This window comes from Chiroxiphia lanceolata, chromosome 6 (assembly GCF_009829145.1).
Source record: "Chiroxiphia lanceolata isolate bChiLan1 chromosome 6, bChiLan1.pri, whole genome shotgun sequence".
NCBI classification, from domain to species: Eukaryota; Metazoa; Chordata; class Aves; order Passeriformes; family Pipridae; genus Chiroxiphia; species Chiroxiphia lanceolata.
The window spans coordinates 10,928,442-10,955,430 of NC_045642.1; the positions used below are offsets into that span (position 1 = coordinate 10,928,442).

A 26,989-nucleotide genomic window follows, 5' to 3' on the forward strand; every position below is an offset into this window, starting at 1 on the left:
GCCACCCCTGTACCCCCCCCCACTACCAAAACCTGGCCACAGAAACCCAACACGCTGATGGACAATTTGGATCCCACCTCTTTGCCTACTATGCCTTCTTACACATTTCTTAAAACCGAAATCAAAGACAAAAATGTACAAGAACAGTAAGAGACACAACATCCCTTCTGCTGGAGTAAAGCAACAGGGCATTCTGCAAAAGTACAGTTGAGGGTAACTGCTGCTGTTTGCAGGCAATTCACCCAAAGACGACAAACAACTTAAAACTTGCAGTTCTTTATCACTGAGAATCATTTCTATGTAAATATGAAAAGTACCACCAAACTTTCACTTAGGTACAAGCCTCACTGTAGCCAGCTGAGGTGAGCCTTGGGTTCTCTGAGGATTACACCACAATCAGATTGGACTGGACAAATCCACTCGGATCCATGATGCAGATGCACCATGGCAGTTGAGAGAGGCAGTCAAGGCATGTTTTTCTCCTCCTGCTCCATTCAAACTTTCCATTAGGAATGCACAAAACTCCACTGATAATGCTGCTGCTTATACAAGAAAGTACCTCTGCAACTGCAACCATGGAGTGCTGCTCGTACATCTGAATGATGTTATTTCTCTAGATTGAGGATTTAATGTTATATTTTTTCTATTTTAATGTATATTTCCACTTGATTTTCCTGCTACAATTTCCGCTCTCTGGTTTTACAACTGGATAGATGGATAGTTCTTGCACACATGCTAAAAAACCAAATATATCCTTTTCCTGCACAGTTTAAAGGCAACAGAAATCGAAACACTCTTGGGCAAGGTGAGTGTCTCTCGGGGCTTTACTTACAAATAAGTGAGTGCAGAGCAAAAGGTAACCAAAGTAGAAGCTCCAAGTTAGAAATACAGAGAACCAAGTAATTAAGGATCAAGACTGTAAATAATATCTATTTTAAGCGCTAATCTGACACATAATTATTTTTTCATTCCTTCCTTACCCCTTCCAGTAGTGGCATTCTGTTTATATGGCAACACCTTATGGCCATAACTCAGGTAATGCCTGTGCAAACCTTGAGCAACCCAGACTGCAGAAAGAAACAGGGAATGCTCCAAGAGTTATGAGTTAAGCCTCCTGCAGTACGTGCCCATTCCCTGATGCAGTGACCATAAAAGAGCTGCATGAAGATGAGAGGAACTTGTCTATGTGAACACCAGGCAGAAAGCCCAGTGCACCCAGGTATCCATCCAGGGCAATGCCTGTCACTGTCTAACCAGCACAGTCTTCATCTACAAGGAGCATTTAATAGAAATTCAGCCTTAACTGATAATAATCTGAAAGAGAAAATCTGATCAGAAGTAGCAGCTCTGGCATTGAAAGAAATATTCCAACTTGTAGCTCCTCAGGAGAGTGAACAAGTACTGGTGTTAGGACATCACCAAAAGCAGCCAAATATGCCCCAGGAGCAGCCCATACCCACCATTAAGCACAAGTATCCTTAACATGGATGTCCCTGCTGCAGTTCAGAAATACATATGCTGGAGGGTAAAAATATATGGACCTGGAAAGCCAAGATCACTTTGACTAAAGTCACCAAGTTGAATTTGTGCATGAACATGCCTCGTTCCTGCAAACCCAAATGAGACATAATTCCCTCTTTCCTTTTTAGTACAAGAAAATAGCTGCTGACAATAATTCTTCCTCTCCAGCTGGTCTGGGACAGCTTCCCACAAGAAAAAAGAATGTTACCTTTTGCTTAGACAGATTCCCATGAGAATGAGACATGTACTAGAATAATTTAGCTCAGCATAAGAAATAGACAGAAGAGCCTGTTTAGAGCAGTTCAAACTCTATTGAAAGCTGGAACAAAACAATTATCTGTCTTTAAAGACTGGGGATGGGTGAAGGGATGTTTCATATTCTCTGAGGCATCTTCAAAAATGGTAGTAAACTATCATCAGTGCAAGGCAAGAGTGGTATTTATTAGTATTTATTAGCATTAGCCCTGCTTAGAGGAGTCTGTTGGTTCAGCAGTGTCTGTATAGCCAGAACCTTCAGGTGCAAAGGTGAGAAGACTCCAAGAACAGTTTCCTCTGAATAGATCTGTGGAACCAGACAGAGGGAATATAGCATTGCATAAGCTTTTTCTTAAACTACAACCTCCTCTGTCCTAGTGGTACAGAATGAGCAGCCAGCAAAGACTAAGCTCTCTACTACTACCTCTATGTCCTAAATTAGAAGGTCACTTCTGCATTAGCAAAGAAGTCTAAACCAGAGGTTCCAGACTGTATCTGTCACTGAAGATACACTGTGTAACCAAGTCAACTGCACCTTTGACAGGAGGCCCTAAAAACCAGAGTGGACCCATGATATTCCTCCATGTGTCCAAGAATGCTTTAGCTGTTGCAATTAGCACATGGGACTTGCACAGCCTTAAAGAGAGGCAAGATTTATCTGCTGAGAACTCTGAAGGGCTCAAAAATGTTTTAAGAGCCAGAGCATTGCCTGGACCCTTCCAAGACAACAGAAAACACCTGTGAAGTCACTGCCATGTGACAGTCACTCTCAGGTGCCAAACAAAAAACTGTTCCTTCACCTAAAGCTGGGTATTTGTATTTTAATCACCATGGGTGGGAATGTATGAAATCCTTGTATGCTACTGAGCCAAACAGCACTTATGGAATTCAGGCAACACTAGAACAGTGCTGGGGGCATCTCCTAACAGGCAGATACAGGGACACATGTAAGATAAGGATGACACATATTTAGAAGGAGCCATAGGGACTCTTTAGCTTTTATCATTTCAAATGGAGCTGTAAGAGAACAGTAAACTCAATCAAGGGTGCCAGTGACACTCTGCAGCCCAAACACTCAGCAAGTCTCAAGATCTGGAGGCTGCAGAGAAAGGGAAAGTTTTTGCCTAAGGCCAAAGGACATATTAAAAAGGGGCAGAGAACAACTCAGAGGCACAGGTCTATCCCTGGCAATAAAATAAGCTTAATTCAAAGAACAACATAGCTACAATGAGCACTCTTAATTTCTCCAGCAGTTATGAACCAAAGGTAAAAATGACATTACAAGCTGCATGACTACACACCTGTACCTTCTATAGGTGCTGCCAAGACTAAAATACCCTGAAGTTTCAAGTATTTCTAGTATAAGCCATAGTAAGTTTGAGCAAATGCAGACCAAAATTCAGAGACAGGACAGAAATACTACACATTTTCACTATACTTACTTTGAATTTCTCTCCTAAGTATTCTCATGTTTGTTATTCTCTTACATTGTGACTCCAAATCCTCCTCTGTAGAGCAATTATTATATTTAGCTAAATAACAAAACACTATTATGAGTGGTAAGTATTATTAGCTATGAGAATAATGAGTATTTGGTTACATACCCCTTTTCACATCCATTTTGTCAACTTGCTCTTTTACCTCTATTAATACTGACTTTGTCCTTGCTGACTTCAGCTCCAGCTGTAGGAATTTTTCCAGGTAACTTGTGAAGTCAAGATTCATTTACTGTAAGGGAGCTACCACTGTCGAACAAGTGGGTCATCAGAGAGCACTACACTGTAGGACCAAATAAAAAACAAAGTAGGGAAGAAACTTGCTCCAGAAAGCTTGCAAGTTTTAACAGAAGATGTCAATAGTATTAATTAACCCCCAATGTAAGTTTAAATCTGTGCAGAAGGAAAACATTGCTCTAAGTAGTGAAATATTTAACATGGAAAGTAACTTATTCCCATAAAGTGACACTTCCTTAGAGAAAGAACTGATATAATTTTAGCTGTCATGCTCCTACCATAGGTCTTGCCTTGTCCAAAGCATTCCTTGGCAGCATATTCCAATATATTCCTGCCCCTTGTTTCTATGTAGATAGATGACTGTGTTTTTCAGAGTTAAATTAGCAGAAGTGGACATTTACAAAGAGAATGATCAACACTACACACAGATGCTTTGTTATTCAGCAGTGACAACTACTCCTTCCCACGAAGTACTGACCTGGAAAAGTTTCTGAAAGAGAAAAACCTGAATAGGTGGATTAAAAAAAAAACCCAAAAGCAAAAAAAACACCACAAAAAAACCCTCCCCCAAAACCACACCCAACCCCATAACTTCAATTACTTTACTAAGTTATATTTGAAGTGTTTTGTGGAAGGCCAAATCTGTAAATTTCAGGAATGAACATGCTGCTCACAGGTGAGGAGAGCAAAATGCTAAGCTGCAACAGAGCTCAACAGAAAACACTTCCTACAGTCATGCAACTGTGGATGCAAAACAGAAACTAGGAATAAGCCACTCCTCTAGCAAGGCAGTGTTACACTTCTAACCCCCTGTATTTTATCCTGGAATAGATTACTGCTATAAATAAAGGAATTTAATAGCTGCAAGCCAACCACCTACTTCAGAAGGCAAGGAATGCTGCCAAGTGAGAATTACAGCAATGTTATTCCACCACTGCACTTTGAAAAAACAAGCATTATAAAATATGAATTAAGCTGAAACACAGCTTTCAGTCCAATTACAGCAACACGTGACTTTTTATATAACCTTAATCCTCCCATTAACCGTCCTCATCAAAAGAAAGAAATAAGAAAAACTGATTTCTGTTTTTTGGTGGGGTTTTTTCCTCTTCTTTTGCTTTGTAAAAGCAGAGAAGCAGCAAAGCAAAAGCAACCCCTGTCCCCTTTCTGTCCCTGTTGATTGCCCTCTTGTATATCACACAGGTCAAGACATATTAAGTCATAACCTCTTCTTACACATGCCCTTTCTGTGGAAAGGGCAAAAAATGCACTTACCTCTCAGATAAGAGATGTATGAAAACCCCTATTATTTTACACTTACTGAAAGCATTTCTCTCCAACCGGATGTTAGATCTGAACACCCACTCAGCACTTCATCTAGAGCTAAATTTTACCTACAGAAAACATATTTTTGTACAGTCAGCACCAAACAAGACCTTCAGAACTTTCATCAGAAGAAGACAACTATGCTAGTGGAGATGTATCTGAGGCAGAAAAAAGTTTCTAACATCCCATAGTAAGCACTCTACGTTTTTTCCTTCCCATTTTTGGTTAAAAGCTGGCTCCTCTCATACCTGGCATCACCTGGCATGTATAAGTCTTCCTTAGTTGCTCTAATTTCCTCACACTTCCTCAGAGCTTCGTAACTGAAGTAGCATCACGTCAAGTGTAACACCTCATCCATCCACTGCTTCCTTGTGGCTCTGGGTCATGATTCTCTTGACAAGAGAATCATTTCCTACAAGGGCCCAACATTTTCCTCAAGTGCATGTCTTCAAAGCTATGTAGCTTCCAGCCTTGGCTGTCACAAATCTTTCCCCTAAGCGACTATGTGACAAGCAGACTGAGTTAATATTCAGCTTTGCTCTAATCCAACAAACATGACAGTTGTTCTTCTACTCTGAATGTTATCAAACACGTAAGTTTTAGGTAAGGCCACAGATAGAAACTTGATACCAAGCTGAGCCACAAAGAGAGACACCCAACTGTTCTGTGTGTCTGCTGTGGTTACCAACAGCCCATAAACACATGAAAACCCCATACACAAGGAGAACAGCTCATGCTCACAGCACACCACAAATAGCACCATGGGAAACTTCACTTTCAGGCAGTGCTTCAATGTGAACTATCAGCAGTGACAATCCAGAACTCCTAAAAACGAAGCACTATACTTTAGGTTATGCAGTCTCTTAAAACTGGTAGTGATACACTATCCAGATCTACATAATCTTCTCTTGGCAAATACTTAACATAGGACCGCATGACCAGTGCAAAAAAGAAATATTTCTTTGGACTGGTATAAAATACAGAACTGCAGAGAGAAATCAGATTTGCTTTAGTCTACAACACAGCAATTTTTCACTGTTATTCCTGAACACATTGTATGAAAGGACTTAATTCCAAAAGCCACATACTTAAGCTAAAATATAGTTAAGACTGCTTCCTCAAAACAGATTCCTTTGTCAAATTTAACATTTTCACCTTTTCTGCTTATACCTTTTGAGGGGCAAAATAAATCACTCCAAGTAAATAAGCAGGAACAGTTTATTGTGACATTGGCAGCTTTACCCTTCTCAAGCAATACAGAGTTCTCTCAAATGTTTTTACCTGCCAATTTAAATATTTCAGCCACATCTGCATTGCTAGTTCATAAAATTTAAGATCTGCATCTTTTCAGCTGATTTAACACAAAAACAGAAGCAAAAGAACAAAACCTCTTGGAAACAGAGTCACACCATGGCACATTTATTCTTCATAGAAAGTAAGAAAAACCTCCCTACTGACCTTTACTCAGAATGAGGAAAAAGATAAATATCCACTTCTTTGTCCCATCTGGTAGGATTTTAAGATCCATCTATGCATGTATAGGTAGAGAACACGGGTTTAGCCACACTGAGCCACCTAAAGAGATTTTATGTTCCATAGTTTTTAAATGCATTCTGTCTTTGGCGAGCTGACTATAGGACAGGGACTCTGTGCATCTACAGCAGTTTCAAATGAAGAATACACCAGAAGCCAACTTAGAGAAACATCCATTAGTAACCAACAGAGAGAATCACAAGAAGGTCTCACAACACCTCACTAAGACATTAGGGGCTTTTTAAATCACAGTTTTCAAATATAAAAATTGCATTTTCCCTATAACTGAAATATATTTACATGAAAATTTTTAAAAGACGGTCTGTAATTCAGATCTAATCGCTGTCATCCGAACCACCTTCAGAGCCCTCCTCATTGGACCCCTCTGGTTCAGACTCGTTACCAGACCCTCTGGCGGAACCCTCGTTGTCAGACGCTCTCTCAGACTCCCTGTCGGACTCGGCGCTGCGAGAAGCCGGTCGAGATTCGTTTTCGGAGCCCCCGGAGCCGCGACTCCTCCCCGACTGCACGGACTCGTTGTCCGACTGCTCCGACTCCGAGCGCCTCCTCTTCCTGGGCGACCTGTCACTGTCAGACTCTTCCTCGGAGGCGCGGACGCTGGCCCTCCTCGGGCTGCCTGCCTCGCTGCCAGACTTGTTCCTGTTGTCGGAATCGCTGTCGGAAACAATGCGCTTGCTGTGCTGCTGCTCCCCCTCCTCTGAATCACTGTTGCTATTTCTAGCATGTCTGCAGGGAAAAACAGAGGGAAAAAGGTATTAAGAGGTGCTATAAGGTGCTATCCTATCTTCAGATGAAAATTAGACAGCAGGATTTGAGCAATGCTAGTGTTAGAAGAATGAGTAGAATTAATCTGTGATGGGAAGTGAGTACAATGATAAAGAGTTCTCATTACCTTTGTTATCTCATTAACACTGCATTTTCTCTTGAAGGCATGCACTGAAATTAAGTTCATACAAAGTTAATTAAGGTTCTTACCCATCATCAGCAATCTTGAGTTTATCTTCATCAGAAGAATCATCACTTGATGAAATGATGGCTTTTGATTTGATCTTTCCTTTCATTGAAGGAGGCAGACGTTCTGGTTTGGGCTGTACAGGGGGAAAACCAAGATTGTCCATGTGGCTGGTTAAAGCACAGGGCCCAAACACAAACACATTCACAAAACCAGACATGCTTTTCAAAAAGTTTTCCATTTACTATCACTTAAATTCTAGATGGCTTTGGAAAGATCCTTTTCATCCTTGAAGCAGCAATAGCAATAGGAGAGGATAAAAATAAGCTCATATGCAGTTGGCTTCAAGAAGTTTTGTTGGAATTTTCAACATTACTAAATCTCTCTTGACTAGGGTAAGTGCTGAACTCCAAATACCCATTTAGAAAGCAATGCAGCTATTCAGGGTTTAACTTACAGCTTTCTTTTTCTCTGCTTTGGGTGGACGGCGTTTTTTAGGTCGTGGGCCATTTTCGTGTTCTTCATCATCACTCCCCTCATCTGCCTTCTGGGGCCTTAAAGAGAAACACATTTCATATGATATAGAGCATAACATTGCAAAAAAACCTTAAACAAAAATATCAATCTCAAGAAATGTCCAGTTTATCAAGTGCTACTCAAACTTCTTTTGAAGAGTGGCTGTTTAAGTTTTAAAATGTGCACATGTAAATTAAAATTAACCATGTGACCTCTTGCCAACAGTTCATTTTTAAACCGTTAGGAAAGACTGCATGAGAACATACTTAAAAGCCCTACTATTTCTCAGGGAAGTCTAATATTAAAGTATCAGGTACCTCCTCCTCTTCTTCTTCTTTCTCTCCCCCTCCTCTTCTTCCCCATCTTGTTCACTGCCACTGCCCTTCCTCTTCTTTTTCTTCCTAGATATGGGTAGATCTTCATCACTGTCATCATTGACAAACTCATCAAATTCCCCTGCTCCTTTTTTGGAACGCTGGAATAAACACACACAATACAACCTATGATTTGCCTTCCAGTTACAGAGCTATCAGAAAACAATTCATAACAGACACTTCGTCTGAACATGTTTTGAAAGATATGAAAACACAGAGATTATGGAAAAGCTGGCACAAGATTGATATCATTTAGAAACTGATCCCAAATTTGGACATAATAAAATGATCTGTTATTTTAACAACCACATTGAACAGACTTAAGTGATGCCACCATGCTCAGAACTTTCACATATGAGCTTCCAATTTTTACATTTTAGTATTAAACTCGTGCAATTTCACTCAGTGGAGCCTAGGAACTTGAAATTAAAAACCTGTGCTCCTGCAGGAGACCGTATGTCAAAGAGGGAATATGAAAGACATTTAATTAAAAAAAAAAAAAAAAAAAAAAAGAGAAAGAAAAAAAAAAAAATCTGTTCTACCCTGCCTCCACCGCCACCACGTTTTTTCTCCTTTGATCCTTCTACTTCACCAGTGAACATCAGAATATTCTTGGTTTTCTCCACATACTGAGCTCTTTGTTCCAGAAGTTTCTTCTGTTCTTCTTTTTCTCTTAGGCGCTTCTCTTCCTGAAACATCGAGAAAACCAACCATTAGTGCTGTATTTGCAGCATCGTGGTGATTATAATCACAAGGGATAAATTACTTGCTGTCAAGATACTGGAAAATTGCTTTCTGACAGCCTATGTCACAAGAAGGTCCACATGGCAAGAAAAAATAAATTTCTACAAGCCTATGGTAGAGAAGGCCAAAGTCCAAAAGAACTGTTGCACCAAGTTCTTCCTCATCCAGCCTCTGTCGGTACAGAAATTTGATGGCAAAAAAACTTCTGGCACATGTATTTTACTTCATTATAAAACTAAAAAATCTGTTTCTGAGGCTATGGGGAAGAAAGAGTGAGTATCACCTCTCAGCTATAATATCTTCTGCTAGCACTTGCTATGACTAAGAAAAACAGCACTATTAAGTACCACCCCAGAGCAACAGAAGCATGCACACTGTTAATGTGTATGCTTTGTAAAAATTAAGTATACTTAAAAAAAAATGTAACATGGAGAATTTAGCAGAATAAAACCTGTTCTTTGAGCAGTTTTTGGCGAAGCAGCTCCTTCTCTTGCTCCTGCTTGGCACGCAGCTCCCTCTCTTCTTCATCCTGCTTGCGCGCCCGAGCCACGTGGTACTGGGCCTGGCTCAGTAAGTCGGAGCATTGCCTGCAACGGGCAAGGTTCTCAGGTAAAGGAAGGTGGCAAACACACATTGCAAAAAGAAATGGCAAATTATGAAGGGCATGTACCACAACACTGCCTTCATACCCCCAGTAAAGAAAAAAAAAAGCTACTTGAAAGAGCACAAAGAAGAGCAGCGCAGGTTTTTGAGTGAATTAAAGCACTTTCTAGTAGGCTGATTTATCTGGTGATATATAACTTCAGAACATATGGCTTCGCACTCACCATTCAGCCAATTCATACACAGAAGACCCACACATGAACATAAAAGGAATCATCCCAACTAATTTGGATAGCTTCAGAGGGATGGTTAATAAGAATTTATATTTAATCACAACATCCTAACAAACCTAAGCAGGAAGGTAGGTCAAAATTCTAGCTTAAAAAGCCCAATTGTGTCAGAGTTAAGGCTGCACAAAAAGTAGTCAAGTTGCACAAAACATTAAAGCAAAAGGGTGATTTCAACAGCCTCTTAGCAGATGCTAAAATGATATTTCTTTCAATATTAATGTTTTCTTCTCTGCACAAAATGCTTTAATGATACCCATTTCAGATGTACAGTGCACAATGGTCAACAGATGTCATTTGTATAGGGCCAAGGAAATCTTACAAGAATGTGTAATAAATGAAACACAGACCATAATGAGTGAAAACCTAAGAAAAAAAGCTTACAAGGAGACCAATTTGGATAGGCTTGTGTACAAGCTCATTACCCCTGAGCAAAAGTTAAAGCAGATTACTCTGCAAAACAAAAGCTTTCCATGACCCACGAACATTTACACTTAAAAAATCTCCGTGAAAGGAAAGCTGTTGTTACATTATTATGCTCAGAGTCAAAACAGTAAGAGGTAGAAATGTTTAAATAAATGTCACTGCACTCACTGATGGAAAATTTGCCATTAAAACACTAAAGCCTGGAGACTTCAGCTAATGGCAGACATCACATGTTGACAGTTTTAGACCACATAAAAATGGCAGAAAGCAAGGACAGGAAAAGAAGGAAATAGCAATAGGGAGTGACCCTGCACTTGTATTTCTGCTGTTCTAAGAAACTGTCAGTTGAAATCCTGAAATCTAGTTTTAATACAAAAAAAACAGGGCAAAAATATTCCACTTGGTATCTGAATGGAGGACTGTTTGTGGTTTTGGTTTTTTACCTGGCTTCTGTAGCAGCAAGGGCCAAGTCAAATCTCATCTTATCACCTACTTTACTCAAGTAACTGAAGTATCTGGAGGGGAAAAAAAAAAAAAACAAAACCAAACAAAACTTAGCAAATATGGCATTACTTACATATTTATTGCAATTTTGCCTTAGAACAAAAGCATTTACTCCTGAATTACAAACGTGTAAAACTCAACAGATGAGGAAATCTCACCAATTCCCTCTGTTCCAGCCTCTTTTAATACAGAAGATAAAAAGCACATTAGAAGTTCTCCAAATTTAAAACACTTAAAACATTTTAAAACAGCTCTAGAGAGGAAAAAATTCTGAAGAGAGTTCTAAGAATTCATTCACTGGCTCCAACCAATAAGTACATTGCTGACCCCAACAGATTTATTCCTTATCTGTCCCAGCTTACATGCATAAGAAAAGGAAGGAAAACTTATTTTTTAAAAATCCTTTCAGAACAGCCTCTCTGACCCAGTGACCCTCGCACATACAGCAAGCTTCTGAGTAGATTGCTAAGCTGTAAGGATCAGTGCTTTGAAAAGCTTCTCCAACTTATTTACAGGAAAACAACTTTCTAACTGTCAAGGTTGCCAGTTTCTTCCCATATACCCACAGAGACATTTTAAATTAAGTCCTTTTGCACTGGACTGTGCATGAATAAAATAATCCCTTCCTCAACTTTTAGACTACGGAGAGTATTTTCCAAAAAGTTTTAGTTAATAGGCAAAAATAAATCCCTGCAACCTCTTCAGGACAATAAATAACAAGCTTCTTGCTAAATGTACATTACAATTTGTATCCTCCACGTAACAGCAGAGCTAGGAATGCACAAAGCATGCCCCAGCTACATCAGAAACACCCAGGAGCACAATAAATGGTTCAAGGATGGTGACAATTGGATCACATTAATCACATTGGTACCCACCTAAAATTTTTTTAATAGAACTAAAATATCTCAAATGCACTTAAAAAACTGCTTCTGTTCCTGAGCTGTGACAGTACTTAGGCTTTACTTGCCAAGAGAAGGGTGAAACTAGTTTTCAGGGACTGCCAGGCATTAACTAGGCTTATACAACATAAGATACATACAACATAAGCTTACACAGATTTGCTTTTTAGTCTTATAGTTTGCTTTGAAAGAAGTCATAAAAAGGTATTAAAGTCACAGAATAATTTTCAACATTTTTTTCAAGAGTGCACTTCCAGGAAGGAAGGGCATCTTGCCTGTAGCAGTAACAAAACCCTTTGAGAAACACACATTGGCACCTGCTCAAACAAAACGGGCTCTGGAGAAAGTCTGAATGCCCAGTTTTGTCAGGCCCAATCTTTTGTTTTTCTACCAGAAACGCTGGAATTACACACAGTTCTTCACAGATGACTGCTCTTCTAACCAGATTAACAAAATAGATTTTAATGACTAGAACTAAATGACCTTTACCTGTGGGCGAGCTCCAGTTCTTTCACAGCGTTAAGCACTTCCTTCAGATTGCTTTTCTCATCTTTCAGGACAGAGGTAGCCAGTCTCTGCAGCACTAAAGCCACATTAAACATCAGGACTGTATCACTTGGTGCTACGTGCCTGGCCTGTGAAAAAGGACGTCAAGATAAGCTACAGTGTGATACAGAGGTGGACTGAAATGACACACAGAGAATAAAGCACCATCATTTAAATCCCAGAGCACTGAATTTAAAGAGACACAAACACATCAACTCACAGTACTTTATTCTGTGACACGTGATGTTCTATAGTCGTACCTTTAACAAAGTTTGTTTGCATTCCTGTAATTTGCCACATTTGAAGAGCGCCCGGGCCAAATACAACAAGACTTCAGTATTTTGATGCTTATAGAACTTTCGGAGGCAGTTTTCATACTGAAATGGAGGGGAAAAAAAAGTAAGAGTTGACAGTGGTTTGTTACTTTGGTTAGCTAACCCCAGAAAATGTTTCTCTTCCTAAAAAGCATTACTGCTAATATACTTATTGGTTTTTAAAGAAGTGTGTTGTGCTACATGAATCCCTTCTTTTCACTGTGCAGAAAACTTTTTCTCATATTCCATTGCAAGCACCCATATTTTCTAGAAACTGGTAGCAGCCCAGGAGGCTCTGTAAGTCTTAAAATACAGAAGAATACTTTGAAAGTACCATCTATTGTAATTAAGCCTAACCAACGTGACTCATTTTAAGACCACTCAAATATTCTCCACAGTATGGAGGGAGGAATAAAAGATCTGTTTTCTCTACTCACACAAGGTATTTTACAAGTTGAAATATACCTAATGTGGTAATTCCATGTATCTGATGCAATTAGTTAAAAAAAACCCACACCTTTCAGATAACTCAACATCAAATTTGTTCTGCCCACCTAGCTGAGGAACCTGGCATGCCAAGGGATATTAGTTGCTGTAAAGTGTAAAAGATGGCTTGCTACTTCAGGTTTTGTGGGTCTAGAATTAAAGGTTCAACCAGTTACCAAACTTATCCTTTTCAGTAATGACCATCCTCTGTTTGACATATTCTTTTCTCAAGCAATCATTCACCCTTTCTAAACCTCCAAAAAGGCAAGGAATACAAAGTTTTATTTCCAGCTCAGATATGGAAACCGCCCTGAACTGTAGTGCCTGAAGTCACTACTCTTAGATCCCACTGTGTTGTGACCACCCAGTTTTCACTCACCTTTAGCATCAAAGATTTTGTACTTAGCTTAAGACTGCCTCGGATTTGTGTGCTTTAGGGTGGAGAACTCACTAGGGTAATTGTCATGGCTGCAGTAAGCTAGGCTAGCAAATTCAACTCATCTCCCCTTTGAGTCCAGTATCACGTATTTCAGACTGTGACTGCATAGCAGAACCCAGGGAACAATAAAACACCTCAGTAAATAAACACAATTCCAGTAACATTGTTTCTCAAATATATTAGCAAACAAGTGAAATATTTTTTCCTCACAAATCAAAAGGTGAAAGTCACACCCAGTTTTCCACCGTGATTCGCTGCTTGAACAATTGCTAAAATTAGATTTCCATTAAGGTTTTTGGCAATAAAAACAGAGTGTTAAAAAAAACCCAACAGACCCAATTCAAACACAACAGAATGAACAAGGTCATGGTCACATGTTAATATGTTCAAGCTTGTTAACTGCAGTTCACTGGAGGATAGTGACCACTGAGGTCTTGATCAAGTAAGAAAGGCTCAGTAACACTTCCCTATTAAGCATCACAAAAAGTTTCAGAATAGCTCTGAATTAAGTATTTTCAAGCCTCAGTCTTAATGACATAAGTTTGTTCTGAGCTTCTGTCCTGTCTAACACACGCTTTTTTTTTTTTTTAAAGCTTACTTGTATGCTTTTGATCAACTAATTGAGTCAATTTAGTTAGGACTGGCTGATACTTGAAAGTTTGCTTGCTTGAGCAGGTCGAACTAGCTGATCTCAACAGATTTCTTCCTGCATGAATTAACCACTGATGCTAACTGTGGTGAGAGAAATTATGGCACAGTCAGCTTTTCAGACAGCTCTGACTGTTCTTCATGAAGCCATTTGCAACAACAAAAATAAGAATTGTTGCTATTAAAAAAATCCCAGCAGCAAATTGTATTTCTTTACTTCAGTAACATCTGAATGTAAATCACGTACAGTAACTACACCGACTGAAACCTCTCTGACTAATAATTAATTCCAAAACCAAGATTCCCAATTATGTTTGAACTTTGCTACAAAAAAAACCCAAAACAGTGCAAAAGTCAATAGGTGCTTTGTCACCCTTAACCCACATTTGGCAGTTTGTTTTTAAACCTAGACTTGACAGCCAACAGCAGGTTAGAAAGAGACCTAGAACTCATTAAGATATTGGTCAGAAACTTTCACAAGCTGCCATGTCAACAGAGAAAAACCCAGAAGTCATCTAACACATTACACAGTTCAATTTGGAGGTGTTACCATCTGCACAGCACTGATGTACTGTTTCTGCTCCACGTAGATATGTGCCAAATTCAGCCACACATCACTGATATCTGCTGTCGCCTCCCTCACTTGGGCAAACACATCACGAGCTTCACGGAAATATCCTTTATGTGCCAAGACAGCTCCTAAGAGGAAAGTAATATGTACAGTGTAAGCTTCCAGATTCATGTGCTGTGTATTCCTACCAGAGAAAATTAAATACTGCCTGAATAAAGCTCCCTATCAAAAACTGACATAGCTGCCGTTTCCTGTGCTCCACTACAGAGTGTGCAGGCCCCAAAAAAACCAATTATATATTAAAGCATAAAACATAAGAATATGATCACCTCTGAAGGAAAACTAGAGTCTAATATTCACCTATGCCATTAGCAGCATACAAATTCTTTGGATCATTTCTGAGCACTTGCTTGTAGATCGCTAATGCACGGTCTTGATGACGTTTCTCCTGCAGGAAGAAATACCCCCAATTCATCACTCACTTTTCTAATGGGGAATTAAAAGATCATCTCAGAAGTTTCATGGCCTATAAGGTGCCAAACAGGCATCAAGAAAAGGCTCTGAATAGCTAACAGTGTTCAAAAATTAAATCAACAAACACACACACAGGGCAGCCAGATGCCCATTACCTTTTCTCTGTCTCTTGTGGGTTGATGAAGAGTCTGCAACCAGACATTGCCAAGAGCCAGCATGGAGTAAGTATCATTTTGTGTGGAGGGCTGTTTCAATATCCTTTCAAATTTCTTCTGTCCTGGCCCCCACTCTTGTTTAGCCAAATGAAGGTTGCCAATCAGAGACCAAGCATCCGGATGGTCCTAAATAAGAACTCACTGTAAGTTGCAAGAGCATTGTTTCCCTTTGCAAGATTACTTTTCCAAGTCTAAAGTGCTATTTTTCTTAAACAGAATTCCATATTAAAAAAGAAAACAGCAAACAAAACACACAGAGAGCAGATTATGGTAGTTCTCTCTTCTTCCCCTGGTTTATGTGAACAAACAAAATAAAAACACAACAAAAGGAAAATTAAAATTTAAGTTAACTTAGTATTTCAAGTGTTTTAACTTTAAACACTTCTAGGGTCACAAACCTGATTTATTTGAAGTGCTTCTTTAAACCAATCAGAAGCCTCATAGAAATTTCCTTTATCCCTGGCCATAGCTCCCAAGCGCAAGTAACCTAAAATAAAACCAGAAAATAAAAATGAGGGAACAGGCTGAAGTCATCCTGAACAAAGAAAATATTTCAAAATTTCAAAAGCAATCTTTTTCTTGATGGGCTAAGGATAGCAAACACTAAGACACCTTTCATGTTCTGTTCAAAACAAGACACAGCACGTGAAGAGGAACGTCCATCCATAATGGTGACAAAAAAACCTACAGCTTCAGTCGGGGTGGGGGAACAAGTGGGCAGAAGTATGCAAGTCTAGAGCAGCTAATTTTGCTAGATTTTTGGAGTATAGTACAATTTACTAATATTTAGAAGGTTTAAAGCTGGAGATTGGACTATAGGAACGATGCAAACCTTGAAATAAAAGAAAAAACAAACCAGTGGGGAAAATAGTGGGCAGATAAGCAGAGCCCAAAACACTGGGAAGAAGGGAAGATAGATATAAGGAGACCAGAAGACACTAAACAGGAAGATTTTTGGTATTATAAGGACGACTGTTGAACTAAAATACCAAATGTTCCTTACAATCAACGTAATTAGGATGTTCTCTTAAAATGTTTTTGTACAGTTTTTCCGCTTCGTGGAATTCACACATGGCCTCATAGAGCCTGGCAAGGTTATAGGACGTTGTCACGGAGATGGCATTGTAGTAATGCTCGTCATGCTCAGCCTCTGCCTTTGCACGATCCAGGGACGCCAAAAAGTATTTCTGAAGTATCAAAAGAAAAGAGGAGTGAAACACTTTTCTTAAAGGAAAAGTTCTGGGTGATCAAGAAACTCATTTAAGGCTCTGAGGAACTGCACACCTTCGCTTCTCCGAGGTTCCCCAGCCTGAAGTGCAGAGCACCCACATTATTCAGGATCTCTGGTGGGACATCAGCCTGTACCTTCTCTTGCAGGATGCGGGTAGCTGTTCCATAGGCTGACAGGGCACCCTGAGCAAAGGGAGAGAAAGGGGATGAGAGAAACGAGACAATGAGCTCTACGTGCTCCTATGAAAAGCACACCTGTAATTCACCAATTGTGCATTAGTAATACCTGGATATCAGTCTGTTCCAGAATCTGGGCTAGTTCAATCCATGCCTCTACATCATCAGGATATTGTTCTGTGACTTTCTTTAAATGTCCCTGAGAAACAGCAGAAAATAATTATGCCACTTCATAAACACACAACCAATTTAAATAAATGGAAATAAAAATCAAAAGAAGGAGTGAAGGCATTAACCTTAACACCAGAAATATATACCATACTGCAGGAAAAAACATCCTAACCATTTGCACAATGTGGTCACAGAAAAACCTGCATTATTTTCCTTCCTTTATTATTCTGTTTTTCTGTGGAACAGAACACCTGCTTCAAGTCTTAGAGAAGCAGAAACTATCACAGCAACATGAGACACTAGAGAAGTGATGTCTACTGGTTTTTTGCATTTATTTACCCAACATTAGATTTAAAACACCTTTCATTCAAAAAAACCCACAACTGTGTTTCCACATAAGCCAAGACGAGTGTTTTCTGGAAACCACCAGCTAATTTGCTGTCTTCAGGAAATCACAAGCTAACTTACCACCTTCAGAGAATTTTAACATATATGGGAAGAATTAAATTCTGCCCTTGTCATAGTACTATTTGTACCAATACCATAATACCAAACATGAAGCTGGGGATCCTCTAAATTCCTGGCCACGCTTTAGCTAGAGCCCAGCAGAGTGTCAGTTCTGCCCAGAAGTTTTGGGTCTTCACAGACAGGAGGATCTCTTGGGACAGCCCATATGAAATATTCCATACCTACAGCCAACTAACTCCAAGTTTTATGCAACTTAATGAGCAGTTTGATTTCAGGTCTGACTTTCAAGTTCAGCCCTTGGATATAAAAGTATGACAGTGGCAGAAGCAAAACTCACCTTTGCAATATCCCGTTTCTCCTGGTCTTCTGAAGCCGCATAAAGAGATCCAAGGATTTTCATGGTCTCATAATTGTTAGGATAGGCTTTCAAAACTTTTTCAAAGCACTGTGATGCATTCTCTTTGTCCCCACGATAAATGTACATTTGACCCAATCCAAAAAATGGAAGTACAAAAGAAGATGAGGCAAACTGAGTGGCCTGGTAATAATACTGGAAAGCTTGATCATAATCTTCCTAATTAAAAAGAATTAAATGAAGAACAGTTAGAGTTTTTAAAGGTAACCTTTGCATGAACTTTTATAACACAGATTTTTTTAAGTGTAAGCTCAAAGGGTGCTGTTAAAAGCTGCCCTACCTGAACATGAAAAGATCTTGCCAGCTGATAACAGCTCTCTGCCTGCATTGCTTCCACTTCTGTATTATGGAAAGCATGAAGAGCCAAGTGCTGTACTTTACCATAGTCCTGAAAAAAAAGGAAGTTAGATGAAATTTGAAAGCCTTCACTTTATTTATGGTTAAGTGATTTATTATTTAAGCATGGATAGCTGGAAAATACAACAAAGCTTTAGTCACAGCACTGAGTAAATAACAGATTTAGTTTTAGCTGTTACTGGTCTTTTCTCTATTTCATATTTTAAAGCATGGAAGAGTGGGGAGGGGGAAAAAACAAACCACCCAAACCCAACTAACCAACAAAAAAAAAAAAAAACAAACAAAAAAACCCAACAACAAAAACTCTTCAGGACACAAAGGTGACCTTTACTTTAGAAATAAGTGTACATTTTCTTGGTTTTCTTGAGAAAGATTTATACCAAATTCAGATCGAAAACTTTATACTTGTCCATCTAGATTAACAGTTCCACATTAGGCACCACCAAAATGAGGTTGAATCTAACACTGGAATTCTTGCTGTTCAAAGGTTAACAAGTATTTAACTGTAAAATTTCACAGATCTCTTACCTTCTTGAAAAAGAAGTGATTAGCCAAGTGATTCAACACCATTGGATTACTGGGGTCAATCGTGTAAGCCCTAGAGAGGAGCTGAACACCGTTCTTGATGGAATCAGCCTAAATGAAACATTGACAGGTATCAGCAGCACCTCAGGAGCTGTATCTTATTAACAACTTCAGAGCTACTCTTCAGCCTAGGCTGCTGCAGGAATTCTGACAAAACCATACTGAGCTCACAGAAAAAGGTAAATTCAGCTACTAGCTTTTCTCCCTGCAGCATACAGGGAAATGAAGCTACCGCACAGGGATGGAAAAAAAGCAGAGCAAGACTTTCTAGGAAAAAAAAAAACCAAAAATGGAAAACTTAGTCTTGATGCCCTTTGACATTTCACACTCACACCCTGACAGCCTTCCCTCTGTTCCTTCTACTGTTCAGTGTCCTCAGTTTGCCTGTTTGGTTTAGGTTTCAACGTTCTACCCAACTCGTTCAACAGTGAAATGAAAATATTTTCATGTTCAAATTAGTTCTAATTTTAAAAAATGGTAGAAGTTTGCAGTTTTAAATAGGAATATCATAATTTCAACTTACTCTTTTCCACAGAAACTTTACACTTCAAAGAAAGTTTTCCATTTGACTTACCTACAATTTCAAATCCATAACTGATAAAATAATTGCTCTTTATTTAGAATACCCATGAAATCTGGATCACAAGCATGTCAGTTGAAATCTGTATTTATTTCTGAAGGGAAACACCAAGAATGGTATCTAGCAATCATCTAACATCTGTGCTTTACTTTGCAATTATTATTAGCAGAAAGGTATCTTATTGAACAGATTAGGCTTTATGAGGTTGAGATATAAGATTGAAGGCAGCTAAAAAAAATAATGTCAATTGGAAAAGGCACTATCTTTCCAAACCTAGCATAACAATATAGCTGGATTAAGAGATATTGAATCATTCCTGGTTCAATTTTCAAAGGCAAAGGTGTTTTATAATAACACTGTGCCTATGTTCGAGTTCTCCAATAACTTGAGACTCATGTCCAAATTCAAGCAAATGGAACAGACAGGCAGAGGTCTCAAGGCTCCTGAGCACTTTCATTTAAGAAAACCAGAGATCAGACAGACCTCAATGAGGACACAGTGTGACCTCAACCCTGATTTCACACCATAACATCTTCTGGGAGGGAGAAACATTAGAAATATCCAAGCACAGAAAACATGTCAATTAGTTTGCTACTCAGAGAGAATCTTTTCCCCAGAGAAAATGTTCTCCCTCCCCCATGTCAACTCTTCGATGTTACACTAATTTTGCAGTAAAAGTGGTGAAAACAGTTAGAAGTCAAGCATAAATGATACCTTGCTTAGAAAGAACACAAAACCTATTTGAGTGGCTCAGCTTTTAATCATGGCTTTTTGAAGCTTAAGGTGAGTGGGTTCAGCCCTTGACTTCAGTCAAAAGGTCTTCAGGAAAAAAAATGAAAGATACCAGGTTTCATTCGTTTTTCATCTATGGAATTATTTATTGAAATCTGACTTTTGAATATTTTTGGTTCTTTCTGTAGTTTTAGGAAAGAAAATTCTCATGCCCACATGTTTTGAATTCTTTGTGGAAGTCTCAACAGATACACTTTTTCCCCATGATGTAGTAAACTAAGAAATTTTCAGACATTCAGAAGATCTTTCTAGGGAACTAAGTTTTCTACAGATTTTAGCAACATACAATTTTGTAACAATGTTTTTTTTTTAAACACTTAAAGGTCTCATCTTCCACTGATAATATCTGAGATGGTTAATGGAAGCTCAGGAAGTTACAATCCCAATTAAGCTATATGAGCATATGCATTTTTCTAGCGATACAATATCTAGAGAGGCAAGATCACCACTTTATCAAAGTTTAATCAGTCCAATTAAAATTTCTTCTTGCCTACTCTTTGGTTTACTACATGGCACGCATGCCAAGACTGACTGACTATGACTTTAAAACTTGTTTGAAAGCTTATGCTCCTTAAAGCCCCGGGAGTATATGTTTTACCTTGACCTTCCTTCATCTATCTCACCATGGATTTTTATCATTTTAATTGAAATAGTTAACCTAGCATTGTTGTTCTGTAGCTAACATCTCTGGAAATAAGAGAGTTGAAGATTATTAACAATAGAAGACAGCTCTTTTTTTCAGAATGTGCTGCTCACAAGTACGTATCTATAATATCATTCAGTAGTGGTACAGATTTGCAATCATTTCACTACAAAAGGTATTACCCATTTTAAAAATCGACTACCTTTCAGAGGACAAAAATTTTGCTCTTTCAGCTGAGAAGAAAGTGAACTGAGCACGGATTCTTGCTAAGGCAGACCCACCTCCTTGTTATTGAGTTCCAGAACAGCCAGTCCAACCAAGGCCCCCACGCATTTGGAGTTGAGCTCCAGGGCCCTGCTGAAGGCCAAGCGAGCTTTCTCCAGCTTGTTGAGTTTCACGAAGCAGTGGCCCATCCCTAACCGGACCTCGGCTAGGGAACAAGGTGACACCATTCAGAATCCCAAAGTTTCAACTTTATGACTTTTTTTTTTTTTTTTTTTTTTTTTTTTTTTACAATCTGGACATCAAACAAAGTGAAAGCAGAAAGTTTAAAACCTATAAAGCCATCTATCGATTTGCAGTTTTTAAAGTCGCCTCCCACGCTTGGCCACAAAACTTGAACAGATTAGTAAGACTTTATTTCTTCATACTCCTGAGAACGTTGGTCTATCTCCCAAAGACTTGGACACTAAACAAATAATAACCTACTTTATGGAAATGTATTAAAAAATAATGGAGGAAAGCATTAAAAATTCGCCAGATGAAAGGGCTGGAAATTTCTCAGGCAGGTTAAGTTCACCCAAGACTATCAGGCCTTCAGAAAACACAGACAAATAAGCAAGTTAGCTGGCATTTCTCCTCAAATGACCAACTGACTCACTGCTACCAAAAATGCTCTTTATCATCCTCTAACTTCCATGACCACATACAGATAGACTAATACTTAAAATTTACATCATATTGCCCTTTCAGACTGCTTGTGATCTAAGAATACAAACGTTTATAAACAGCAATTTCAAATCCGTGTCTGTATGAAAAAGGGGAGCGAAGGAAAGATGTTTCTTGAAAAGTAAAGCTTGTATTTCTAAATGCACTTTTGCAGTAATGAGTCTTATGGTAAAGCAGACCACAGAACACACATCAACTCTGCAATGAACCCTTTTTCAGAAAGGTTATGACAAATGTCTCAAGAGACTTTTGGGTATTTATTTCCCTAATGTAAATATCTTGAACTAATATATCTAAATCACATGTATCACTTTTACAACTGTCACCCATCACTTTCCCAGACTTTTGCATATGGAAAATAATGCAACACCACGAAAATTCACATCGTGCACTAAAGGTAAGAATTCTACTTTTCATGTCTTGGTTCATTACTGATATGCCAATTCTGAATCCTTATTCCAAGAGCTCACAGATAAATTTTCCAGGAGTCTTGAACATACAACTTTTCATTCTCTTTAAAAAGTCTTTAAAAAGTAATAAAGGTCTTTAAAAAGTAATACTTGGAAAAAAAGAACAGTATTTTCCCAAACACAATTTCCTTCTCTAACAATTAAGAAATATTTCAAGTCAATGAACATCTGAACTCCTCTGTAATGAGGGTTGAGGTTTTTCTGACAGATATAAACCACAAAAATGCCCTTTGAATCTAATTAGTTTACAAGGACTGCAAATACTTCCAGTAGCAAATACTTTCTGCCTTACCTGGGCAACCTGGATTGGTACGCAGTGCTTTCTTGTAGTAGGCAAGGGCTCCTCTGTAATCTTTCTTGTTGAAAGAAATGCATGCTTTACCTGTTGTGGATAAATCAGAAGTAAAAACAAAGCAGTTATAAACCAGAAGCACAAGTACTGTTCAGTAAACTGTGCCAATTTTCAAAAGTTACAGTTAAAAACTAACAGAAAATTCAGATAACTACATCTTTGGTTATCTTTGATGATGTCAAGTATATGGAAAAAAAAAAATCAAACTGGGAACACATTAAATTTACATTTTCTTTTTTTTTTTTCAGAAACTTAATTCCTTCCTGGTCCAGAGGAAAGACACTTACTAAGACTAGTGAACAACTTAAATCACAAGTGTTACAGCCCACTGACCCCTCACCAGCAGTATCTTCACCCTCAACAGAGTACACAGCTTCACTGGCATCATCAGGGAAGTATAAGTAGTTGGACTGTAGGTATGCCCACAAGTCTCAGAAGACGCCAGCTAACATTCCACTTTCTCCCAGCTCTTCCACCTATGCATGCTTCCCAAGTTTAAAGTAGCCTCTGTCACGTGTTTCTGGTCACCTCTTGATCACACCCTCTCTACTCACATATGAGCCCTCTTAAGTACATAATCCATTTCAAAACTCAACTCCAAAGATCAGGTTTTTACAAATACACATAAACTCATACCAAGAAGGGCAGGAATATTATTTGGAGATTGGTTGAGCACGAAGTGGAATTGTGCATCAGCTTGGTCCATCTTATCACCTTCAAGCAGACAAAAGCAGGCTCTTCCCAACAAGTGATTCTAACCAAGAAAAAAAATTTGCAATACGTTTATCTTTGTAAAATATGAAGTTTGGACTACAGGAAAGATTAACTGTCTACACTATAACGCTTTCTATGATTAATTGATTTCTCTTACATCAGCAGTAAAATAAAACAGAAAGGGTCTTCATCATCCCTTCTAAAGTTCACATATTACCAAGTAAGAGAGTAACAATAAATGCTTCTTTCCCAACCCCCAAGAGTTGACTGAAGTAGTTCTATCACGTGTCAAGCTAGAGATAATCGTTCCTGGTGGCACCACACACATTTTAGATAGTTACAAGTTTTGCTTACATGTACAACACTAAAACTTTAAAGCCTGAGCAGTTCCTATCTTCCCTTTAGTGAATCAACACTTGCTCTCTTTACAATAACTAAATAATTTACAAATATGGGTTTTTAAGCAGATTTGGGTCTTACCTGATCGTACATGATGATTTTGTCAGCCATAGTGTACAGCAAGGTAGCCTGTGTAATGAGCTCCTTCTTGTTGTCTTTGTTCTTCTCCTTCCGAGCCTGCTGCACATAGTAGGCTGCCAGGGTGTCCAGACACGTCATCTGATCCTTCTCGTGGTCTCTGTAGTCCAAGTTGCCATCGATGCGCGCAGCTTCCAACAGCTTCACAAAGTCTTCTGTTTTCCCTTGCTTGTAGTATTCCAGCTACGAAACACACGGTTTTAACACACAACACTACCCCAGCAAGCACATAACACATCAAGTGGATGCTTTAGGTGTCACACAGATTGTTTTTCCAGCATGTAGGGATAAAACAGATGTAAATGTAGGGATCATCAGACAGAGGCATTCTGATAACGCCGAATATTTTTGTTATAGTATCATAGAATGGTTTGGGTTGGGAGGGATCATAAAGATCATCTACTTCCAACCCCTCTGCCATGGGCAGAGACATCTTTCACTAGATCAGGTTGCTCAGAGATCTATCCAACCTGGCCTTGAACGCTTCAAGGGATGGGGCATCCACAGCTTCTCTGGGCAACGTGTCCCAGTGACTCACCATCTTAAAAACACAAGGTTTTGAGGCATTTATAAGGAAAGATTCCAATGGCTTTCCTCTGAACTTTTGTCTTTTTGCACATTTCACCATGCTTTCCATAGTATAGACACTGCCCCCTCCTTTTCTATGAAGTGCATAACCAGAGGCACAAATCAGGAAAACTGCTGACTGAAATATAAAAAACAACTTAGAAAGCAAGCCTCAAGCAGCACTGCTTCACGAAAAAAGGATGAAGTTAAGATCTCAATATGCATACATCAAATCAGAAATATCAGGCTTCGAGCCAGTGACTGAATGATCCCATTAAGTTCCTGTTCAGGATTCAGTTATCACTGGCCATAAAAGCAAGGAAGTGGAAATTATTATTGTTATGTGAATATAACATTTAAATACACATTTTGTATAAATACTAACCGCTAAGGCAATCCATATGTGCAGCTGGGTGTGCTCCTGTTTCAGGATACTTATCACTTCATCACCCTCAGGCAGCTGATCGAAGTCAAGCTCGATAACCTGGAACCAAACAGTACAGATTAGCTTCTCACAGAACATTAATAAACATTATCTATCACCGAGCTCAAAGGAAGCTGGACAGTTCAGAGCACAAAACATAAATAATTGCTTGTGTTTAAACAAGGTTATGGACAAAGAAGGAAGAGATAAGGTAATGTATTCTGTACAAGACAAAAGCAACAGCCTCTCAGAAATAACACAGAAAAGACAATCCAATATTTGGAATATCAGTCAGGGAGAATAAGCAGAGATGCTAACTCAACTTCTTTCACTATGGACTTCAGGCTTGGAATTTTACAGTCCAGCTGATAACCAACTTGACTTCAGCACACTGCTGAATTTCTAAAACTTTTCCTACAGGTAATACAAAGATCTGGGACAGAGTCAAAATATTCCAAGTTATCAGATGTCAGAGGGTCAATACTCAAGACTTATCTCAGAGTCCTGAAATTTCATAAAGTCCTCTTAATGCCCAAGGAAAGTAAGAGACTACTGAAACAACTAAATTTCTGAACATTCACAACTGCAATCATCATCAGTAAACAACATTAACTTTTCATCATGCAAAGATTATTGTGCAAAATTGTCTTCCCATGCTGATCCACTCTTCTGATATTAAAAACTAGGAAAAAGGAACAGATACTACCCAGGTGGGATATCTGGGAACACAATTTAACTGCCTGTTAGTTCACCTGCTACTCAGTCATGCTACCTTTAATATTAGTCATCTATGTTACAAGTCAATTTGACAGCAAGGGAGAGGTGCAGTTGTTGTACCCAGGCTTGTACCCTGATTATCAATGCAGGGACTCCTCCTCTCTAGGCTGAATTAAAGCAATCCAATTTATATGGGCTTATAGCTTTGCCCATGCAAGACTTTAGAGTACCAGCAAAAATATTTCTGCCACTACTGTTAATTTTAGTTTTGTCTTGCACGGTACCTCCTGTTTCAACAGATAATGATGTTTTTAAATTTGGGCAACACTCATCCATGAACTAATACAGCTATTAATGAGAAACAGGTATTACCAACTCAGCAAATACAAAATGGAAGTAAAAAAAAAGGGTGGGGGGAAGGGGAGTAGTATTTTAAAGCAATTTTTAGAGATTCAAACTTTGGGATCTAAGTAGTCCCAGGCAGAACTTGAAGAGCAGCACCACGATCAACTATTCATGTCGACACCTCACACAGAAATTTCTGTCACTGAAAAAAACACCCTCCACCATGTAAAACCCATAAAGTACCTTGGTGAGACTTGAAAATTCAATGGCAGTCACGTGAATTTTCTTTCTATATATACATACGACACGTGCATATACATGTATGTATATATACGTATATGTATATACATATATATACATATATATATACACATACATATATATATAAAAAATATATATACAAACATATATGTAAAAGAGTGTGGATGCATATGTTCACAGAGAATATTCTTCAACCTGTAAGCAGTTATGTTTCATTAACTTCCTTAGCTACACTATTCACTTAGTATCTGATATGGAACGATTTAACTTCTAACTTTATAACACCCTGGAAATTTCCGAAGATTTCGCTTAAATCTTTTTAACCTTGGCTTGGGACAGTGTATCGTAACTAAAGAAAACTTAAGTAAGTTTCTAAACCCACCCTGAAGTAACTTTACCCAGAGGACCCGCTGCCCTGCCTGTCTGAGGAGAGCCAAGCTGTTTATAAACAGTGCGGTCAGAAAAATCTGACAGAACAACCTACGGAGAGAATTCCCCTGGACACACACCTGCGGCCGCGGCACCTCAGGGAAAGCAGCGACACCGCCCCCCGACCCCCGGGGCAGAACTACGAGGGGCAGCGCCCCGGCACGGACCACCCTTCCTCCCGCAGCCCCTCCCGCCGCCTCCCAGAGCCCGACTCGCCTCGTCGGTGTCCCGGAGCGGGATCTCGATGGAGCCCCGCGACATGTCGGCGACTGCTCTGCGGGACCCGCCGGACCCTCCACACGCCGGGGCCGCCTCAAGCCGGGCCGGGGCCGCCGCCGCGCGCACTTCCCCTCACGGCACCGCCCGACCCGGACGTGCTCGGGGACGGGGCGGGGCGGCCGCGCCGGATCCGCCTCC

General features: G+C 39.2%; 1 protein-coding gene across 1 annotated transcript; it reads right to left on the bottom strand.

Moving 5' to 3' along the window:
• Positions 1 to 6,039: 6,039 nt before the first annotated feature.
• On the bottom strand, positions 6,040 to 26,942 carry CTR9 (CTR9 homolog, Paf1/RNA polymerase II complex component). Its single transcript, XM_032691330.1, has 25 exons — positions 26,789 to 26,942; positions 24,782 to 24,880; positions 23,773 to 24,012; positions 23,215 to 23,332; positions 22,519 to 22,608; positions 21,090 to 21,238; positions 18,737 to 18,844; positions 18,132 to 18,239; positions 17,774 to 18,010; positions 16,907 to 16,996; positions 16,675 to 16,803; positions 16,394 to 16,577; positions 15,789 to 15,877; positions 15,331 to 15,516; positions 15,062 to 15,149; positions 14,681 to 14,829; positions 12,504 to 12,620; positions 12,187 to 12,332; positions 10,735 to 10,806; positions 9,427 to 9,562; positions 8,774 to 8,920; positions 8,175 to 8,332; positions 7,799 to 7,895; positions 7,365 to 7,477; positions 6,040 to 7,115 (listed from the first exon to the last, which is right to left on the bottom strand). The coding sequence occupies exons 1-25, from the start codon at positions 26,831 to 26,833 to the stop codon at positions 6,704 to 6,706; spliced, it is 3,507 nt and encodes a 1,168-aa protein (XP_032547221.1). The 5' UTR covers positions 26,834 to 26,942; the 3' UTR covers positions 6,040 to 6,703.
• Positions 26,943 to 26,989: the final 47 nt, after the last annotated feature.

What these genes read in the sequence shown, in the direction of transcription:
- CTR9 (XM_032691330.1), bottom strand. Translation starts at nt 26,833, where the DNA reads ATGTCGCGGGGCTCCATCGAGATCCCGCTCCGGGACACCGACGAG. An exon ending in AGAAACGGGATATTGCAAAG is followed by an intron (nt 16,997 to 17,773) that starts GTGAGTTTTGCT and finishes GCTGTTTCTCAG; the next exon opens with GGACATTTAAAGAAAGTCAC. An exon ending in GAACTGGAGCTCGCCCACAG is followed by an intron (nt 10,807 to 12,186) that starts GTAAAGGTCATT and finishes TTTCCCCTCCAG; the next exon opens with ATACTTCAGTTACTTGAGTA.